The sequence below is a fragment of the Protomyctophum bolini genome (assembly GCF_963924005.1).
Source record: "Protomyctophum bolini genome assembly, chromosome: 23".
Classification (NCBI taxonomy): Eukaryota; Metazoa; Chordata; class Actinopteri; order Myctophiformes; family Myctophidae; genus Protomyctophum; species Protomyctophum bolini.
This window is the reverse complement of record NC_137884.1, coordinates 22,558,068-22,578,207: the sequence shown is the minus strand read 5'-3', so window position 1 is coordinate 22,578,207 and position 20,140 is coordinate 22,558,068. Positions and strand designations below refer to the sequence as shown.

Sequence of the window (20,140 nt, the reverse complement as noted above, 5' to 3'; positions counted from 1 at the left end):
AACCAAGGCCTCTTCCACCCACCCCCCCCCCCCCCCCCCCCCCCCCACACACACACACACACACACACACACACACACACACACACACACACACACAGTATAGCCTAGCTACATTGTACGTCATGATGAATTGAAAATGGTGGACCCTCTTGTAAACAAGTCTAGTGCTATTGGGTCGTCCACACACCTACAAACAAGCAAACAAACTTGTGCTTGAAATGTACTGTAATTCTGCAAACTAGTGTTAATAAATACTTCAAACAACACACACATGCGCGCACACACGCGCACGCGCACACACACACACACACACACACACTAGTAGATTCAGTTCATTTCCCAGTACTGCCTTAATCATTCATCATATTAAACACACATGAATCAAAGCAGTTGGCTAAATTAGATTAACTTACTATGAGGTGCTTTACGGCACTCTATCTTCATCGTGTTGACAAGCAGCTTATCAATCAGCCTCATCAGCACAATAATATGTCTGTTTGTTTCCAAATGGAACATTATATAATTCCGTCTTTCTTTGTTGTTGTTTTCAGATTAAGAACAGTGATAGCTGGAACTCAGCACATCAGGGACTATATACTGCCAGAAGAAACTTTGTTTTGATAGCAGTTAAGAGTTTAAATATGACGTGAAGTCGTGAATGATGTTTTGACTAAACAGCTTTTTTTTCCCTCTACCCCCCAAACAAAATACCGGTATGCAGAGTTCAGAGTTCACGCACGCGCCCTGAACTAAACAGGAAATGTCAATAAAAAAAAATATTGACCTGTTTATTTAATTTATTACTCGAGTTACAAACCCTTATTTTTCTTTCGTGTATATGAAAGTATTAACGGGCAACATAAATCGTTACTAAATAACAACACCTGTCCCTGATTAGACAGTTAGAATTATAGCTCCATATAAAGTGGAATAAACAGAAGCGGCATGGATTATATGTTTTAGGGAACAGCGACACCTGATGGTGGTGGCTCACACTACAGATGATGCAGTTTGATGCAGTGGTTCCCAAACTTTGTAATGTTTTCTAAGGACCCCCAAAATGATTTAAAAAAATCCCCGCGGACCCCCATTAGAAAAGATATGCCAAGACATAACAGTGAGCTCCCTGGACCTTGACCCGAAATAGGCTACGGTTCCCCTTAATGCAATTTATATCTCTGGGACCCCAATTTATATTGTAAAATCAAAGTTAATTTAACCAGGCTAGGCCACACTCCCCCTGAACATAATCTTTTAAAAACATTTAGCAATGTTGTTTGTTTGCACTCATACTTAATTTGCTGTGAAGCAATTTGTCTGCCTGCTGCCACTTGCAGGCAGAGATAAGATACTGTATATAGGGGGCTCCAAACAGGCAGGGGCCTGACTGACTGTGGCCGATGGGGAGACCAGATAGGAGGAGGCCTGACAAGCTCATATATATATTCTTTTCGAGCGAACGTTTTTAACTCAAAGCCAGCTTGCTTCTGGGACATATACATATTCCAGGGGTCCAAGGGGTCCAGGGGAACAACATATTTTCAGATGGGGGTCGGCGGCCAAGTACAGATATTTTTGTACATGAAAATGTTTGAGAACGACTAATACAGAAACATAGGGTTTTTCAGAAAACCGTCAGGATTTAGAAGATATTTTGTAGAATTGTCCTCAGGTCTACAGACTACATGCCTTGACTAGAGAATGCAAGTGTATAAGGTCAATACCAGCTGATTAGCATCACCCAGGACAGGACAGGACAGGATCGAGGGCCGTACAGTACAGTACAGTACAGTACAGTACAGTACAGTACAGTACAGTACAGTACAGTACAGTACAGTACAGTACAGTACAGTAGCTGCTCTGGAATGGAACAACATTCCACATCAAACCTGTTGGTCTGAAAGCACATGTAGGCTACAGTAGGCCTACATCAGTGGTTCCCAAAGTGGGTACTGGGGGACCCCCAGGGGGTCCTTGAGGGAGTCCCAGGGGGTCCCCAGCTAAATAACAGCTTGGAACCAAATGGACCCGTTATAGGGTCCATTTGATAGCAGCAGATCAGCTATTTTCAAATGGCCGAGACGTACTGTATATAGGGTCACTATATAGGACGTATATAGTGGTTGTAAGAGCCATTATGACCTAATGTTTTGCTGATTGACAGTGTCACTGCAGCTTGGTCAGTGTCTGGGCCAGTCCAGGTATTTAAGCAGGCTGCTAATCAGGCACAGGTGTTGCCAGTGGCAGACGGCAGAGGCTAACAGTTTTCTACTGTGTTCAGGAGGGCTGGTCGCCTGTGTTTGTCACTCTTTCTTTCTTATTATTTTATCTGTATGTTGTATATAGGAAAATGACTGCAGAGAATAAAGCAAAGCTATAAATTCAACGGTTTTGGGGATCAGTTTGTACTGGCACACCTGTAACTTCCACCTGGCATTCGGCAACCATGTAGTGTCATTAATTAAGTATAGGACTTACTTTAGGCACTATACAGTGGTTAATGGATGTTTTTCCATAATAATCTAAATCTATACAAAGTAACTATAGTAACTAAAAGTTTTCAAATAATTGTAGTGGAGTAAAAATTGAATATTTGCCTCCGAGATGTAGTGGAGTAGATGGAAGTGGATAGAATGTAGACTTAGATAGCATTTGTTGGAGCTATTCACTATCTTGTATTTCACATTGATTTGTGTTCCAGTTAAAGGCTTTTATTTTGAAGGTATTGGGCAATTGGGTGTACACAGGTGAATTTATTGAACTGTCATCAGACAGGCACTCAGTCAGATTTCAGTTTGGCACTGGGAAGGTGCACAAGTTTTTACCAGGGTGACAGGGTCAAAGCAGTTATTTCCATCATGTTTGCCTTGTCTATGAAGGAAAAACAATAAAACATCACCAACCTGCAAGAGCTGTTTCGACATCGACTCATTTATGCCTGCGTAAGATCCACTATACCCGGTGCCTCAGTGGCCTTTGGAACTTTATTGTTGTTGACAAATAGCCACTACAGCATTTATACAGACTTATTTAGCATGTTTCGTAGACAGCATTAGAATTGCATGTTATGTAGTCATAGCACTTTATAGTATATATGTATAGTATAGTATGTATAGTTTATATGTATAGTTTCATTATATAGATAGTCCACTGTTACGTTCTTAGCTTACACATTCATGATAACTACTTTTTATGTATGTGATGTATTGCCATGTTTTTTGTTCTTGCTTAATGTAAATCGCTCTGGATTAAGAGCCTCTGATAAAGAATGCCTAAATTGTAAATTGTAAGTGGAGTAGAAGTACAATAATTTGCTGAAAATTTGAACTTTTCCTGTAAAGTAAAACAAAAAAATACCTCAACATTGTACTTAAGTACAGTACTTGCTCAGTGGCCTTGTGGTTAGAGTGTCCGCCCTGAGACTGGGAGGTCGGGGTTCGATCCCCGGCCGGGTCATACCAAAGACCCAGTGCCTCCCTGCTTGACACTCAGCATCAAGGGTTGGATTGGGGGTAAATCCCTGCGACATACTAGCGTCATGTCCAGGGGGTGTACTTGTACATCAAGCTGCCTCACGCTACAGAAACAGATAGGCTCCTGCCCTATATGGGCCTCATGGCTCGGCAAGGCTACTTACTGACAGTACTTGAGTATAAATGTAATTAGTTACTGTACACCCCACTGCGGGCAGTTATCATCACACAGCTGAAAGCAATATTTCCTGGGTTATATAAGGTTCTAGATTACCCTGCATGTGAAGGTGTTTAATACGACATCACTCACATCTTTAGACATCGGTGCGTAATGTGGCAGGATCGCCTTTCATTTTGACCTCGAGCAGCCGAAGGGCCATTACTTTTCCTTATCCAGATTAAAGCAAAGAATCCAAGTGATTTAGCTCTGAGGTGACCCTATGCAGCATGGCTGCCAGTCAGCCTCTCAGTGAGACACAACCGCTGCCAGGTGGCATAAACTACAAGAGGTGATCCAGAGTTGAAGGGATTTAAGGGAGGTTGTTGTCACTGCATATTCCGAAGGTTGCGTTTCTATATTAAAAAAAAAAGGTAGTAGGGAGGCCATGCTCGAGTCCAGCTGTCATGACCATATGTGGAGAGAATAGATTGTGTTTGCGGGGCCTGGGTATAGCTGCCTGCCTGCCTGTCGGTTGGGGAAAAACCTGTGGATTACCACTTAGAAATGGAATGCACGCACCATTAGTCAATAATAAAAGTCTTTACTTTTGTTTTTAATACCAAGAAGATTTCCGTTTTCAGACAAAAAGAAACCAAGTATACTGGGATTCAAATAAATTATACAGTGGAATTTTACAGAAAGACACGTAAAGTGGTGTTATTTATCGCACTTCTTACAAATTAAGCAGCCACACAGTAAAGGTTTACATCATGACAACTATTACAATAATAAATAACACAGATAACAGTTACACACACCTGAGGCACACATTGGGGGCGCTTTGTTCTTCATGCCACACCGACACAGATAATACAGAAAAGTAACATTAATATCACGCTTACATTATCCATACGGTATACCGTCCAGCATTCAGACATTCATGGAGCGAGAGAGGGGAGGTGGACTGAGTGTCAGATAAACGGAGGACACGCATGTCCTCCTTTACACTAGACGCCATTTTACAGAACTATAATCTATTCTTCAGGATCGTGTATTGAATTAATTAACCCTTAGATTTGTGGCGCTCGATCGGGTTTGCGGCGACTATACCATGTACTGTATATCATATTCCCCCAAAACAAACAAAAGCATATTGAATGTATTGCATTTTCCCAATCCGACTGGCTGATGCCATAATTATAAAACAAACATAAATAAACATAGTATATAAAATATAAAACAAAGCATGTATAAGGTCTGCAGAGCTGCGTTGTGGAACTTGAGGTAGTTACTAGTTCACTTTTACTCTTCAATTCCAATTTTATCTTTTGCCGCGTTGGGGAAAAAAAACCCACGTGACTCTGTTAATGAAGCTACAGGTCGCCAAACGAGGCGTCCAATGGCAATTCCTCCTAATTATCAAGCGGAGCCGAGCTCTTGGACTGGTGGCCAATACGGATGCACCGATGTAATGTTAACGGCCACATATTTGCCGGTCAGCATCGGTATTGGCAAATACAGCTGACATTAACCGATGGCAGTAGCCGACATTTATCCGTTGTTGAGCATATATTTTGCGTTGGTGTGTTGGTTATCTGCAGTCTAACCAAGCTGTAGATTCTATGTTGGTTATATGCAGTCTACCAAGCTGTAGATTAATATGTTGGTGTGTTGGTTATCTACAGTCAGCCAAACTGTAGATTCTATGTTGGTGTGTTGGTTATCTGTAGTCTACCAAGCTGTAGATTCTATGTTGGTGTGTTGGTTATATCTGCAGTCTACCAAGTTCTACGTTGGTGTGTTGGTTATCTGTAGTCTACCAAGCTGTAGATTCTATGTTGGTGTGTTGGTTATCTGTAGTCTACCAAGCTGTAGATTCTATGTTGGTGTGTTGGTTATCTGCAGTCTACCAAGCTGTAGATTCTATGTTGGTGTGTTGGTTATCTGTAGTCTATACCAAGCTGTAGATTATATGTGGGTGTGTTGGTTATCTGCAGTCTACCAAGCTGTAGATTCTACGTTGGTGTTGGTTATCTGCAGTCTACCAAGCTGTAGATTCTGTAACATTTAGTTCTTGCATTGAAAATGTACTGTATATGTGTTTCCCTGGCAGCACAAAAGTGGGGAAATAATAACAACACAAACTAAATAAACTGTATATATGTTTACATCCAATACTTTCCATATAATAATGGGTTCATCCTAGTGGCTAATACATGTCATCATGTGATCATGTGGACTCTGACCAAACAGATGGACATACTTATGGCTCCCTGGAACAACATATTTTTCCGGTGGGGGCCAATTACAAATAATTTCTGGGGTCCTTGACATGAAATCGTTTACAACCACTATAGGAAGAAACATTTTGTTTCTCCAGAAAACTGTCAGGATTTAGAAGACATTTGTAGAATCCTTTCTCAGGTGTAAATGGTTGGTTGATAAGACGCACGGTGATGAGTCACCAGCCAATCATCACAGCAGATCATGTGACGAAATTATAGTTATTAAGACATAACACACATGGGAAATCCTCAGGTTCATTATGGCTTTTTTCACACTGCAATTAGTGGCAGGCGTCTTTACAGTAGAAGACACTGCAATTAGTGGCAGGCATCTTTACTGTAGAAGACACTGCAATTAGTGGCAGGCATCTTTACAGTAGAAGACACTGCAATTAGTGGCAGGCATCTTTACACAGAAGACACTGCAATAAATACAGCTTCAGTTGTTCTCTTTTTACAATAAAATGCAAATTTGGTCCGTTTTGTACACAGTGCCAAAGGTAAACAAGAAAGAAAACCCTTTTAAAAAAAGGTGCTCCACGACAATAAAACACAGCAGTCGACTAAAAGCGGAGGAAATAATGGCTTTTCCTTTGATTGATTCACATTCCGATGCAAACGGTACACAAGAGGGTTGGATACACACAGCATAAAGGAATCACTATGCAGTTATTAAATACACACGTATATAAATTAGGGATGTCCCGATAAACTTTTTTCATTCCCGATGCCGATACTACAATTTCTGTAGGAGACATTTATACGTCATTGCGCAACAGTATTGCGCACAGAGAACGGCTGATATACAAGCTCACATCGCATCGCAGATGCGACTGTTGTGAGCGTAGAGGTCTGCATGCGCGACACCATCGCGGGACGAAGCATAAATTATACTTGATGGGCTGCAGGTGCGCGTGCAGCCATGCACAAATAGGCCCTGCTGCCGTGATCATGAGCGCACCTCCCGTTCTTTATGACAGCGACTGGAGGTGTGGTTTTGAGGACAACTGCTTTGAATTGCTATCATTGTTCAAACACAACAGAAACCAAGGATTATATATTTCTAGCTATATATCTTGTGTTGTTTTTATAGCAGACTCCTCACTCAAAATGTGCACTTGCAGTTTGGGCAACTCCAAAGCAAACTCCACATGTCCCAACATTCAATGTACCCGCCATAGTGTCGACCCCTTATATTACCCTTGTGTCGGATCGGTGGTTAGATATTCACCGATACCGATATGACCCGATATGACCCGATATGACCCGATATGACCAAATAAGGGCCGATACCGATACAGTATCGGGACATCTCTAATTGAAATGAATCCAGAGTTTGCAGGAATGACTACGCAGTGGTTTGGGGGTACAGGTCCTGTTTTGTGGTACTATAGCTGTCAGTCACAATTCAACACATTCATACAATACTATCTATCCATCGTTAGACATTGTCATGCATAATTTTCCTTAAAAATAGGTGTTATTATTATTATTATTATTACTATTATTATTAATACTGTTGTTGATGTTATTATGTAATTTTTACAAAATAAAAGTGAAAAAAGTTGTCCATTCATTGTCAATGGGACACTATGATGTAAAGTTGTCCATTCATTGTCAATGGGACACTATGATGTAAAGTTCTCCATTCATTGTCAATGGGACACTATGATGTAAAGTTCTCCATTCATTGTCAATGGGAATTTAATGTTTGTGTAGGACAACGTTTGTGAACATCAGTGTTGATTTTGTCGACTAAAACTAAGACAAGGGGTCGACTACCTTTTTTCACTGACAGAAACTAAATGGATGACTAAACCTAAGACTAATTAATATGACAATTTCGTCAACCGATAAAAAATAGACAAAAATGTTAGGAAGGGACTAGTGGACAAGAGATCCAGTATAAGTAATTTTACACTTGCATGCTGAAAATAGCCGCTTGTAAATCTGCTATTTTCAGCAATTTTAAAAACTTTCATTACGACGGCATCAGGCCCGCCAAAACACATTTTAGTCGACTGAAATCTTATGATATTTAGTCGACTAGAACTAGACTAACACTAAAACATTCCCAGGTGCAGACTAAAATGTGACTGAAACTAAATGAAAACTATAGGAGACTAAATGACTAAAACAAAAATCTAAACTTGCTGCCAAAAACAACACCGGTGAACACACACTAAAAGATGGATATAGGAGGGCCCTCAAAAACAACAGAAGAAAGTAGAACAAAAAAAAATATTGTAGTTGAAGTATGTTAAAAAAAATTGTTTAAAAACTAGTTTTAAAAAAAGAAATTACAAAGTTTTCACGTCCAACATTCAGCACTTTGAGTTGTCAATAAGCCATAATTATTACACACAGATTGTATAATTAGATGCATTATACAATAATGATATATATGATCAATGTCCTAAATTTGAAGAAAAAAGAAAGACAAAGAAAATAAAGTCCATGGTGGTGCTTTTCACGAAGCACAAAGAAACCAGTACAGATTTAGGGCCGATTCATATTCCTATTTTACCGCTGTTTCTGCGCTGTAGTGCCGAAATGATTTCGGCTTGTCAGAAATTTTCAGTAGCACCGAAGAGACGACTTTAGGACGGTACCCGCCCCCACCCCCCCCGAACCTCAAATGACCTCACATTGTAGGCTCTACAGCGCCGAACCGACTTTTATTCGACTGTAAAATAGGAGTATGAATCGGCCCTTAGGAAGGGGGGGTATAATCTGCCTGTGAATGGAAGACGGTTTACTGTCAAGAACAGCATTCTGAAACTTCAAGTTCAACACGTTGACGATTTAGTTTCTTTATAGCTAACGTGTCTCGACTCAATATGGCTTCACGAGGGACATTTCAACTTATAAGCCCTATAGTCTTCATTGACAGGAGGAGTCCTCCAGGGGTCAATACTAGGGTCCCCCTCTATTTCCCCCCCCCTCTACACCAAAAGAATCTCTTGGCAGAAGATATTGCCGACGCGCCCCGTCGCATTGCGAGCTTGTAGATCTGCTAATCTCACCGAACGTCGGGCCCAGGACAATATGGTTGGCTTCGGGGTTCACGTGGTTAATGAGAAGAGCTTTGGTACGGTCGGCCCGAGGTTCGATTCACAAGGAGCAGGCGTGGAAACAATACAGCACCGAAGTCTCACCTCAATATCCGTAGGGGGCGCTATAAATCCACGGGTTCATGTACTTCTTATTTGCATTATAATCCCCATAGGGGGGATCTTAAGATCACCTCATATAAGAACTGTGTTTGAAAAATAAACAAATCATCCAGGCCGTTTCACTCATATGGATATGAAGAATCAACTGACTGAGAGAAAACGCTATTGTTACTGCTGCTGAATTAAGTTACATTTTCGCTAGAAACAGACTGTATCATAATATATGAGTGACTGACGGTCGTAAACGATACAGAGACACCTCCCTGACAATAACGCAGAGACAGCTTGTTTATTTTTGGACCACAGCGCTTATATAGTAGACGATTTCAAGATGACCCCATGTTGTTCTCCATAGAGAAATTACCTCCGTGAACCGGGGGAATCGAGGGGACGAGCGAGTGACGCCAGGACTTCGGCGCTCTATGCGGGTCACTGTGGCGTTGGTAAAGTATTTCTGTGACACGTGGCTGGCTTAGCGAGGTGCTCAAATATCGCTGGTGATCCGCAAGCGTCCGTCCAGTTCAGACACGCGTCGCAACAACTCAACCTGCTCCTAGAATGAATGTATTGCCATAGATATCATCTTGGAAGCCAAACAGATCAAAATGTGTCGAAGAAAAGAATACAGTAAGTATAAGAAAGACAAACCAAAGTACACAAAAGACCGACAGTTACACCAAACACTACGTGCAAGAATATCTATGGTTATTGTTTTGTGTCACAAACAGTGGCAGATACAGTACATCTGAAACCCACTGCAGTTCATGGACCGCAGAGTGATTGGCAGATAACTGAAACTGAAACTCAGAGACAGGGAGAAGGTGTGTGTGTGTGTGTGTGTGTGTGTGTGTGTGTGTGTGTGTGTGTGTGTGTGTGTGGCAGTGTTGATTCCGTCGACTACAAATGTTCGCCCACTACTGACGAAAACAAAATAAAAACAAAATAAAAACTATGACTAAATATATACTGACAATTTTATGTTTAGTTGCGCTCTGAAAATAGCAGATCTCCAAGCTTGTAGATCTGCTATTTTCAGCTTGCAACCAAGTGTAAAATCTGCCATTACGCAACGCCATCATCAAGGCACCGCACCCCGCCAAAAGACATTTTAGTCGGCGATATCAAGTGTAGATTTAGTCGACTAGAATCCCATGATATTTAGTCGACTAAAGAGTGCAGGGGAGGGGGTAGGGGGGGTGGGGGGTGCTCAGGAACCTGGCTGACGCCTCATTGGCTGCGGGAGAGGCCGCCATATTGGAGATCAAAAATGGCGCCACTCAAAGTGACTGTCCCCGGGACGTCTCACTGGGGAGGAAGTGATGTCACTGAGGAGGGGAAGTGATGTCACTGAGGAGGAAGTGATGACACTGAGGAGGAGGAAGTGAAGTCACTGGGGAGGAAAAGTGATGGAGGGGAATTCAGTGATGATTCTGACAAAGTAACCGGGACAAGACGTGTGCTGTGATTGGCCAGTAGTCGCTTTTGAGTGGCAGCGCAATGCCTCCGCCCCTATTTGGGGTGACCGCATCCAAAGTGTTCATTTGAGGGACAGAAGTATCGCTTGTTGTGGGGACCAATTTATCACTTAATCCATTCTGGGCGGGAACCCCTTTTGGTGTTTTAATCATTATGTTATGCTTTAGCAATTGGAAAAATAGCAGATCTACAAGCTCATAGCGCGGCACCGAGTGGCACGCTACGAGCTTGTAGGTCTGTCATTTTTTGGAAAAAATTGGAAAATGTTTCGTAAATCTTTAAATATATATTATTTCACAGCGAACGTTTTTAACTCAAATATTTCCTTCTGGGGGGGTCCCTGGAACAATATATTTTCAGATGGGGGTCCGTGGCCAAATTCAGATAATTCTGGGGGTCCTTGACATGAAATAGTTTGAGAATCACTGACATAGAGACATAGGTTTTTCAGAATTACTTTTTTTAGATATTGCCTATCATATTGTTATTAAACGCCTCTGGCATCTCACATTTGGTTTTAAAATGCTATTTTTGGTCATGGGTGGTGTGTATGGCCAACTTGGCACATCTTTCAAGAATTTGAACACTGAGGGTCACAATGTGGGACAGGGTCTCAATGTGAACACTGATGCCTGCCAGTCACAATGTGGGACAGGGTCTCAATGTGAACACTGATGCCTGTCAGTCACAATGTGGGACAGGGTCTCAATGTGAACACTGATGCCTGTCAGTCACAATGTGGGACAGGGTCTCAATGTGAACACTGATGCCTGTCAGTCACAATGTGGGACAGACAGGGTCTCAATGTGAACACTGATGCCTGTCAGTCACAATGTGGGACAGACAGGGTCTCAATGTGAACACTGATGCCTGTCAGTCACAATGTGGGACAGGGTCTCAATGTGAACACTGATGCCTGTCAGTCACAATGTGGGACAGGGTCTCAATGTGAACACTGATGCCTGTCAGTCACAATGTGGGACAGGGTCTCAATTTGTGGGATGCCTGAAAAGTATTGTAAATGAGGGACTGTCCCAAGCAAAGCTGGGGGAAATAATGGTCACGAACAAATCGATGGGTTTAGGTGTTAATAGGGGGGGATCTGGGGGGTGGTCTCTGGCCTTTAATCAGAGAACAGGCTGGCGAAGGACTGTCTCAGGCTGCGGATGGTCTCGGCCTTGGCCTGGTCGTCACTGGGCTGGGTCCCTCTCAGCGTCTCCGTGAAGGTGTTGGTCAGAGACTGAGACTTACTGAAAACAAAGACATATATACGTATATTATTGGCCTTCCACCCAGTGTTGTTTTTGTCGACTAAAACTGTGACAAAATAATGTTGACTGAAACTAAGACTAAATGTATTGACAATTTCGTCAACAAATAAAAACTAGACTAAAATGTTATAGGAAGGGAGAAGGGACTAGTGGACAAGAGATCCACTATAAGTCATTTTTACACTTGGTTGCATGCTGAAAATAGCAGATCTACAAGCTCACACTATTTTCCAGCAAGAGATTTTTCATTATGACGGCATCAAGGCACCGCCTAAAACACATTTTGTTCGACTAAATCAACTGTAGATTTAGTCGACTAAAATCTTCTGATATTTAGTCGACTAAAACTAGACTAACACCAAGACATTCCGGGTGACTCAAATGTGAAAACTAAATGAAACCTATTCAAAAGACTGATTAAAACTAAAATTCTAAATTTGCTGCCAAAAACAACACTGGTTCCACGCTGAGTGCAGTGCCCCGTAGGGGGGTCCGTGGGATAGCCCCACACGTCAATTTGGGGGTCCTTGACATGAACATTTTTTGGGAACCAATTCAATTCCATTCAAAGGGCTTTATTGGCATGAGAAAACATACGTTTACATTGCCAAAGCAGAAAGAACAATACAACAATACAGCAATACAATCAAAACAAAAATGATGTACATTTGAAAGTCAGAATCTTCAATAGATCAAATTCTATGTACCAAGATCACTCGATGCAGGTATAGTGCAGGAATATACACAATGATTAGTCTTTAGGGTGGTTGTGTTCCATTTGATATCCTTCTCCTATCACAGCAACTCACAAATCTTGCTGCTGTGTTTGCACATTGTTGTACTTCGCCCAGCAGATATGGGACTTTTTTTGTCATTGGTCATGTTTTCAAAATCTCCGTGTGTGGTTGTAATCTGTGGGAAGTACTGTATGTGTCTCTGATGTCTTGGTACAATGGACAGATGGTTAGGAAGTGTAGCTCGGTTTCCACTTCATTTTGTGTGCAGTGGGTGCCACTATATTTAGACATACTTGAGCTGCGGGGACTGTTTCTGGGCCCCGGGGCCAGAGGCCGCCGGGATGGGCCCCGGCTGGAAGGCCTGGCTGGGGGAGGTGTTGGCGGAGCGGGCCCTCTGTGGAGAACCGTGGGCGGACTGGGAGGGAGAGGCCGAGGCGGACCGGTGTCCACCTGGAACGCATGCACGCACACACACGCACACATACACACACGGATACACACGCACGCACGCAGACGCACACACACACACACGCACGCATGCACGCGGACGCACGCACGCACGCACGCACGCACGCGGCAGAGAAGCAGCGGTCAGCGCCATGCTGTCATGTATGTGGTGGACATTTTGGTCAAAATTATATTATTTTGTATTTTTTGCTATGCCTGAATTTTCATTTAGTTTATTTTTAATGTGCGTGACTTGGCTAGCGATTCAGGGCTGGAGCCTGCAGGCTATAATATTATGTTTTTGCCACAGACATACAAAATGGATTGGACAATAATTATATCACCACTGTTTGAACTTCTGCCCTCAGGGAGGCGCTATAAGCCCATGAAATGAAAGCAGGAACAAACAGACAAGACAGAGAAATAGTTTCTACCCCAGAGCTGTCCTAGACTCTCTGAACTACCCCAGAGCTAATTATAAGTTATAGAATGACTACCACGACCACCATACATACATACATACCACTTCTGATCCAGCCGACCACAATTACTTGCGCGCTCTGCTTGCGCAAGTAATTGTGATAGTGGAATTATTAGTACATGTCAAATGTTCGTCTTGAAGAAGGCCGCCGGGATGGGCCTTATTGGCCCCCCACATAAGCCCTTGTTGGCCCCCCGGGGCCCTCCATTGTTTATGGAAGGGGCACTTTGAGACAAAAGGGCAGGGGCCCCCATAGACCGGCCACATACGAGGTGAGATGAAAAATACGACAACATAAAACAAAGAGATATTTTCTCAATCATACACGGTGTAGAGAAATACAGTGAAATACTGTTTATCCTTATCGATTATTAGCCAGATAGATAACGTCCTATCTATAGTATTGTTGAGTGGTTAAATGTTCCTACCTTGACTCCGTCGGGGCTGGGTGGTCTGGGGCTGTTCCAGGGAAGACAAACAGTTATGTGTTAGGCAGCGTTGTATGTGTTAGGCAGCGTTGTATGTGTTAGGCAGCGTTGTATGTGTTAGGCAGCGTTGTATGTGTTAAACAGCGTTGTATGTGTTAGACAGCGTTGTATGTGTTAGGCAGCGTTGTTTACGTCGACTAAAACTATGACAGAAAAATGTTCGTCGATTTAGTCTATTCTTGTTCATGAAAAATTTATAAATTTTAAGTTGAAAAAAAAGCTGTATTTGGTATAAAGTGTAATATTTGATATAAAACTTGACCGCTGAAGGCTGTATTTTGTATAAAGTGTAATATTTGATATTAAACTTGACCGCTGAAGGCTGTATTTTGTATAAAGTAGCAGATGTATTGATGTATTAATACCTTGATCGCTGAAGGCTGAGGCGTGTCGACTCCCAGAAGCACCTTGGCCATCTTGTTAACGACCAGCTCTGTGATCAGCTGTCTGTCCTCCTCCACGTGTTCACCAATCAGAGGCAGGGAACTGTCCATCACCTGAGAAACAATGAAACAAGAAGGCCAATCAGAGGCATGGAACTGTCCATTACCCAAGGAAGCTGTGAGAAGGAAGTGAAGTGGTCACGTGACTGGGCTGCGCCATGACACTTTCATGGACACTTTCATGGGAGACAAATTCACACCGGAATACATGCCAATGAATACATGGCAGTGAATGGAGCCGGCTGCACCAGCTCATAAGAACAAACATTATTTATGAACAATTGAGACCTTTGTCATATAATCAGTTCATCAATATAAAATAAGACATAATTATCACAGGTTGTTTTCTAATCACTTACTTTTCGATGTGCACAGAGTGCACAGTATATCATTTTATCTGAGGATCTAAACAGCAGCAGGTATCGATTCAGTTTTTCTCCTTCCTTGAAAAGTCTCTGTATCAAAAAGAGTCACATTTGACTAAAACTAAATGAAAATGTCCCGTCAAAATCAACACCTGTGTGTGTGACCAAAAACCTTCTCTGTGCCCTTTGTGTACAGCTGGGGACAATACACAGTGTTGCCACTAGGTGGCAACCTTGTACAGTTTATCACAACCGAGACGATGAAGCCCATTCAGATTCATGATAGTCTCTCAAGACAGACTGTTGCCTCGCGTCAACTAGTCTGTCGGCAAGCAGTAGAAAGAAACGTATCACTGGCCTACAAGTATGGACGCTGTAGTTCAGGAAGTCAGCCGCGCAATCACCCAATCACATTTAGTGGGCGGGATTTACATGTGTGTGCAGCGAGGACATTTCGTCCCACTGGAAGCAAACCTACACGCTTCCATTATTATTGAACATGGCTTCCTCTGGTCAACAAACAACACCAAATAAACCTATTACGAATGTATGTAGAGTTTGTGGAGATTATTTAAAGTATGGAGTAAAAGGACAAGTATTTAATTTATTCACAAATCAGGGATTGGAGACTAGTTTGGAAGCTATAACCGAAGAACCTGTTGTTGCAGACGATCCACTGAAATCGATTTGCTTAAGCTGCAAACAATTGTTGATGAAATATTCGCGCACCAAAGAAATTTTGGAAAAGGTTGGCGATTCGGTCAAATATAACTGTATGACCGAAACAATGCTAGACATAAGCGTTGTGCAACTGCATCTCCATCTCACCTCAAAAAAACGGGGAAGTGCTATCTAATGTTGTCCTATGTTGAACAAATAAGTGTAAACTCCGTCAAACTAAATGTAATGTAAACTGTGTACAGTACAAAGTATGAATAAAAGCGTTGGTTATGATTAAGTGTAATTAACTTCAATCAAATGCGTTAATTGTGTTGTGTGCTAATATTTACGTTTCCCAACAAATGACCCCTTTATTTAAGCAACTTCAGAACAGTCCGTGACGTACAAATATAACGGACGTAAAACAAATGTATTTTGCAGTACAAATTAAAGTTATAAAAGCTTTGGTTTAGTGTTCAATCTGAAAGTGAATTGATTTGGAAACCGCGGGGGCTCCTTTTCACACTGTTTCACAAATCACATTAGGATACAAAGCCTTTCAGACGTGGTATTATCTATATTTTTGCTTTAAACTTTGAGAAGGGGTCCATTACGTTTTACAGGTCAACAAGGACCCATTATCTAGTGTAATCAATGAATATAAATCCTCTTACATTAGCTACATTTATTGTCTAAATTTCAAATTGTGTTGCATATTTATAATAAACTTGATTTAATGGATGGTTGGGTCCATATGATCGTTTGACAGTACTAAAAGTACATTCAGTGTATTTTATTTTAGACACTAATCCCTTAAATACTCAGCACTTGATCAAAATGGGTGATCTATAAGGTCACAATACTAGCACTGAGATGCATTGTGACTCGTGAGTTTAAAGCTGGCTGTTTTTCTGCATGCCATGATGCAACATGCATAAGTAGTAGTACACATGGTTAAATTGTATTTTCTAGCATTATTATGATTAAATGTTAATAAACGGCATGTTTTCAGAGTCTGTAGATGCATTCTGCCCAGCATATGCTGCAGAAATGCCTCGCTCCGTCAACATTTTCACTTGCTCTTCCATTATAGAAATGAGTGGGCATATAACAAAAACGATAGCGTCCTTTAGCCATCTCTCTGGAAAGGCTTCGGAAAGTAGGGAACACACCGTTGGCCAAGCTTGATATACGAGGCTTTTTCCAAAACCAGTAGGTAAACATAATAAAACATCTCGTCGATCGATTAAATATTTCAAACAAATGTGCTGAAGCGGTTTGATATGTTCAACATTGTGTAGAACAGCAACTTTTCCTCCTCCGTTACATCCATGTTTTGTTCCGCAAAGGAATGGTTGAAAGTAGGAATGAAAACAGTGCGACACAGCGGTAGTAGTGGAACTCGGCGGAAAAGCAAGGGCCTTTTCCGGTTGATCGAAATTCTAAACAGACGTTGCCCCCAGAGTCTAATTTCGAGGAACAACAGCGGAGGCGCTGTTTTCCCGAATATTTGACGATGGGATTCTCAGATTGGATTCATGATGACTTCAGTGATTAATTATGGAACCAATGTTTTCTCGTTGTTTAAACCCATTTAGAACTGAGACAAGGTTCTACTAAATGTCTTTCTGGGAAAACCCTATGTTTCTGTTTCTATGTCAGTGCAGGTGAAGGACCACCAGAAATGTACTGTAATTGTAATTAAAACGGTGCATTTGTTAAAACTAACCCGTGGCAGGTTAAAACTAACCCGCCCGTCGGACTGTCTGAGTACGTCGGACCAAACACACATGCACGATGTGTGGTGCGGTGCTATGGGTCCATTGAGTCATTGACCACAGGCTGGACAGAGAGAGAGAGAGAGAGAGAGTGCTCTGAAGGACTGGCAGCAGCAGTGAAGCCACTTCAAACAGAGTGGATCCACCCTATGGAGTCATGTAGTAGACTGGCAGCTGTCAGAAAAGAGCCTCATTTTATTTATTTTTTGTGGCTTTCGCCTTATATTGTTTTATGGAGTGACAGACAGTAGGCTGACAGGAAATGGGGGAGAAAGATGGGGGGGGGAGACATGCAGTAAAGGCCGTCGGGAGTCGAACCCGCGGCACACTGCCAGACTGGATTACCAGCCACGGTGCCTGGACCGCTGAGCCACGGGCCAGGCCGGGAAAGGAGCCCCATTTACAGTGTTGGAAAAAGTCTAGTCACATTTCAAGTATAAATACTGTATAATATACTGTATACTCTGTTACAAGTAAAAGTCCAGAATTCAAAATGTACTTTAGTAAAAGTACAAAAGTATATTGGCATCAAAAGGTACCAAAAGTAGAATGTAGTCATTATGCAAAATGTCACGTTTTCAAATGTATAATAATATTTTGAAAATAGCAGATCTGCAAGCTCACAATGTGTCACATCCCGACACATTGTGGGGTTGTTGATCTGCTATTTTCAAATGGCCGAAATGGATATATAGGGCTGCAGTGGTTGATGCATGTTTTGTATTAATAATCAAAATCTACAAAGTAACTAGAAGTAACTAAAGTTTACAAATAATCGTAGTGGAGTAAAAGTTCAATATTTGGTGTTTTAAGCATTATGTGTTACGCTTTAGCTGTTGAAAAATAGCAGATCTACAAGCCATTAGAAGCTATAGGTCTGCTATTTTTGAAAAATCGTGACAATGTGGCACAAATCTTTGAATATATATATTCTTTCAGAGCAAACGTTTTTTAACTCAAATCTTTGCTTCTGAGGGGGGTCCCTGGAACTTCATATTTTCAGATGGGGGGACGCCGGGCCAATTACAGATATTTTTGGGGGTCCTTGACATGAAATAGTTTGAGAACGACTGATATAGAAACATGGGGGTTTTTCCGAAAACTGTCAGGATTTAGACGACTTTTAAAGAATGGTCCTCAGGTCTAAATGGGTTAAGTACAGTAAGTACAGTACTTATAGATTCTCTCCACCACGGCTTGTTTTGTCCCAGCGATGGGCGGCGACCTTCTGCCCCGCCCGGCGATGAATTGGGAATGTCTCGTTCTTCTCCAGGCTAAATATGGACATCCAGAGCTCTGAAAATGTCATCCCGTTGGTTTGCAGAACGAGACGAGACGAGAGGAAACTCACAATGCACAATGGGAGGGAGGGATGGCCTGGCCGGGGAGGGGAGGGGAGGGGAGGGGAGAGGAGAGGAGAGGAGAGGAGAGGAGAGGAGAGGAGAGGAGTTGGGAGAGGAGGGGAGGGGGGAGAGGATCGCCCTTTCTAAAAATGAAAAAGGGTGATTCATGTTGACTTGGTGCCAGGAAATAATGTTGTCTACTGTAACCTAAACCAACCCTGTTCCTTCTCTCTGGAGGGAGGCAGTGCATCAGGAGAACAGAGTGCAAAAGTACTTGAATCCCCTCCAGTTGACTCCTCGGCCAATTCATTTTTTTTTTAAATAATTTTTATCCCACGATTTTGTAACCCATTTTTCACCCCTTTGTCAATTATCTAATGTGATCCTGGGCTCTACACACCCTCCGCCAACCTGGGGAGAGCAACGGACTTGAACTCATGCTTCCTTCATGTGTCCAAGTTGCTCCTTTACACCTGACGAGGGAGGAGGGAGTTTCCGTGGAAGGAGCACGTTATTCCAACCAGTTCCTTTCCCCTCCATCAGGCGCCCCGGCTGGCCAGGGGGAGGCAGTTTAGAGGATTACTGCGTGTTTTTTGTGAGGGTACCTACCCTAGGGGACACGGGGAGAACACAGAAAGGCCCTTTCGTCCTCTGCCTTCGTCCTCGGCCCATTCCAACCCCCCAGGAGTTCATTGTATGACTGTGTCGATGCGTTCATTCCCATTGTGTTTTCAGGTGAAAGGGACTTATTTTCTGCAAGTGTATAAAAACACTCGCACAGAGGATTATAAATAGACGTACAATATTAAGCTTTTGTGCCTTGACCGCCTTTCTACCGAGATGGACGATAGAGGTATAGGGCAGTGGTTTTCAACCCTTTTCATATCGAAGGGACCATTTGTTATTCTGCATTTGAGCCACGGAACCACCGTTTGATGACATTTAGCCTCTCAGACCCATCTGAACCACGGACCACCGTTTGATGACATTTAGCCTCTCAGACCCATCTGAACCACGGACCACCGTTTGATGACATTTAGCCTCTCAGACCCATCTGAACCACGGACCACTGTTTGATGACATTTAGCCTCTCAGACCCATCTGAACCACGGACCACTGTTTGATGACATTTAGCCTCTCAGACCCATCTGAACCACGGACCACCGTTTGATGACATTTAGCCTCTCAGACCCATCTGAACCACGGACCACTGTTTGATGACATTTAGCCTCTCAGACCCATCTGAACCACGGAACCACCGTTTGATGACATTTAGCCTCTCAGACCCATCTGAACCACGGACCACTGTTTGATGACATTTAGCCTCTCAGACCCATCTGAACCACGGACCACCGTTTGATGACATTTAGCCTCTCAGACCCATCTGAGCCACGGACCACCGTTTGATGACATTTAGCCTCTCAGACCCATCTGAACCACGGAACCACCGTTTGATGACATTTAGCCTCTCAGACCCATCTGAACCACGGACCACCGTTTGATGACATTTAGCCTCTCAGACCCATCTGAGCCACGGAACCACCGTTTGATGACATT

The 20,140-nt window shown here is 42.5% G+C and overlaps 1 protein-coding gene across 2 annotated transcripts in view; it reads right to left on the bottom strand.

The window, feature by feature from the left end:
- Positions 1-11,693: 11,693 nt before the first annotated feature.
- syn3 (synapsin III) overlaps positions 11,694-20,140 on the bottom strand; it is a gene marked incomplete at both ends in the record, with an annotated part of 70,996 nt that continues 62,549 nt past the window's right edge. The window contains 4 exons of one of the 2 annotated variants that reach the window (XM_080757885.1): positions 11,694-11,820; positions 12,872-13,028; positions 13,935-13,965; positions 14,360-14,491. In XM_080757885.1, coding sequence (XP_080614011.1) covers positions 11,694-11,820; positions 12,872-13,028; positions 13,935-13,965; positions 14,360-14,491 — 447 coding nt within the window. The remainder of the gene's footprint in view (positions 11,821-12,871; positions 13,029-13,934; positions 13,966-14,359; positions 14,492-20,140) is intronic. The other variant, XM_080757884.1, reaches the window with a different exon arrangement.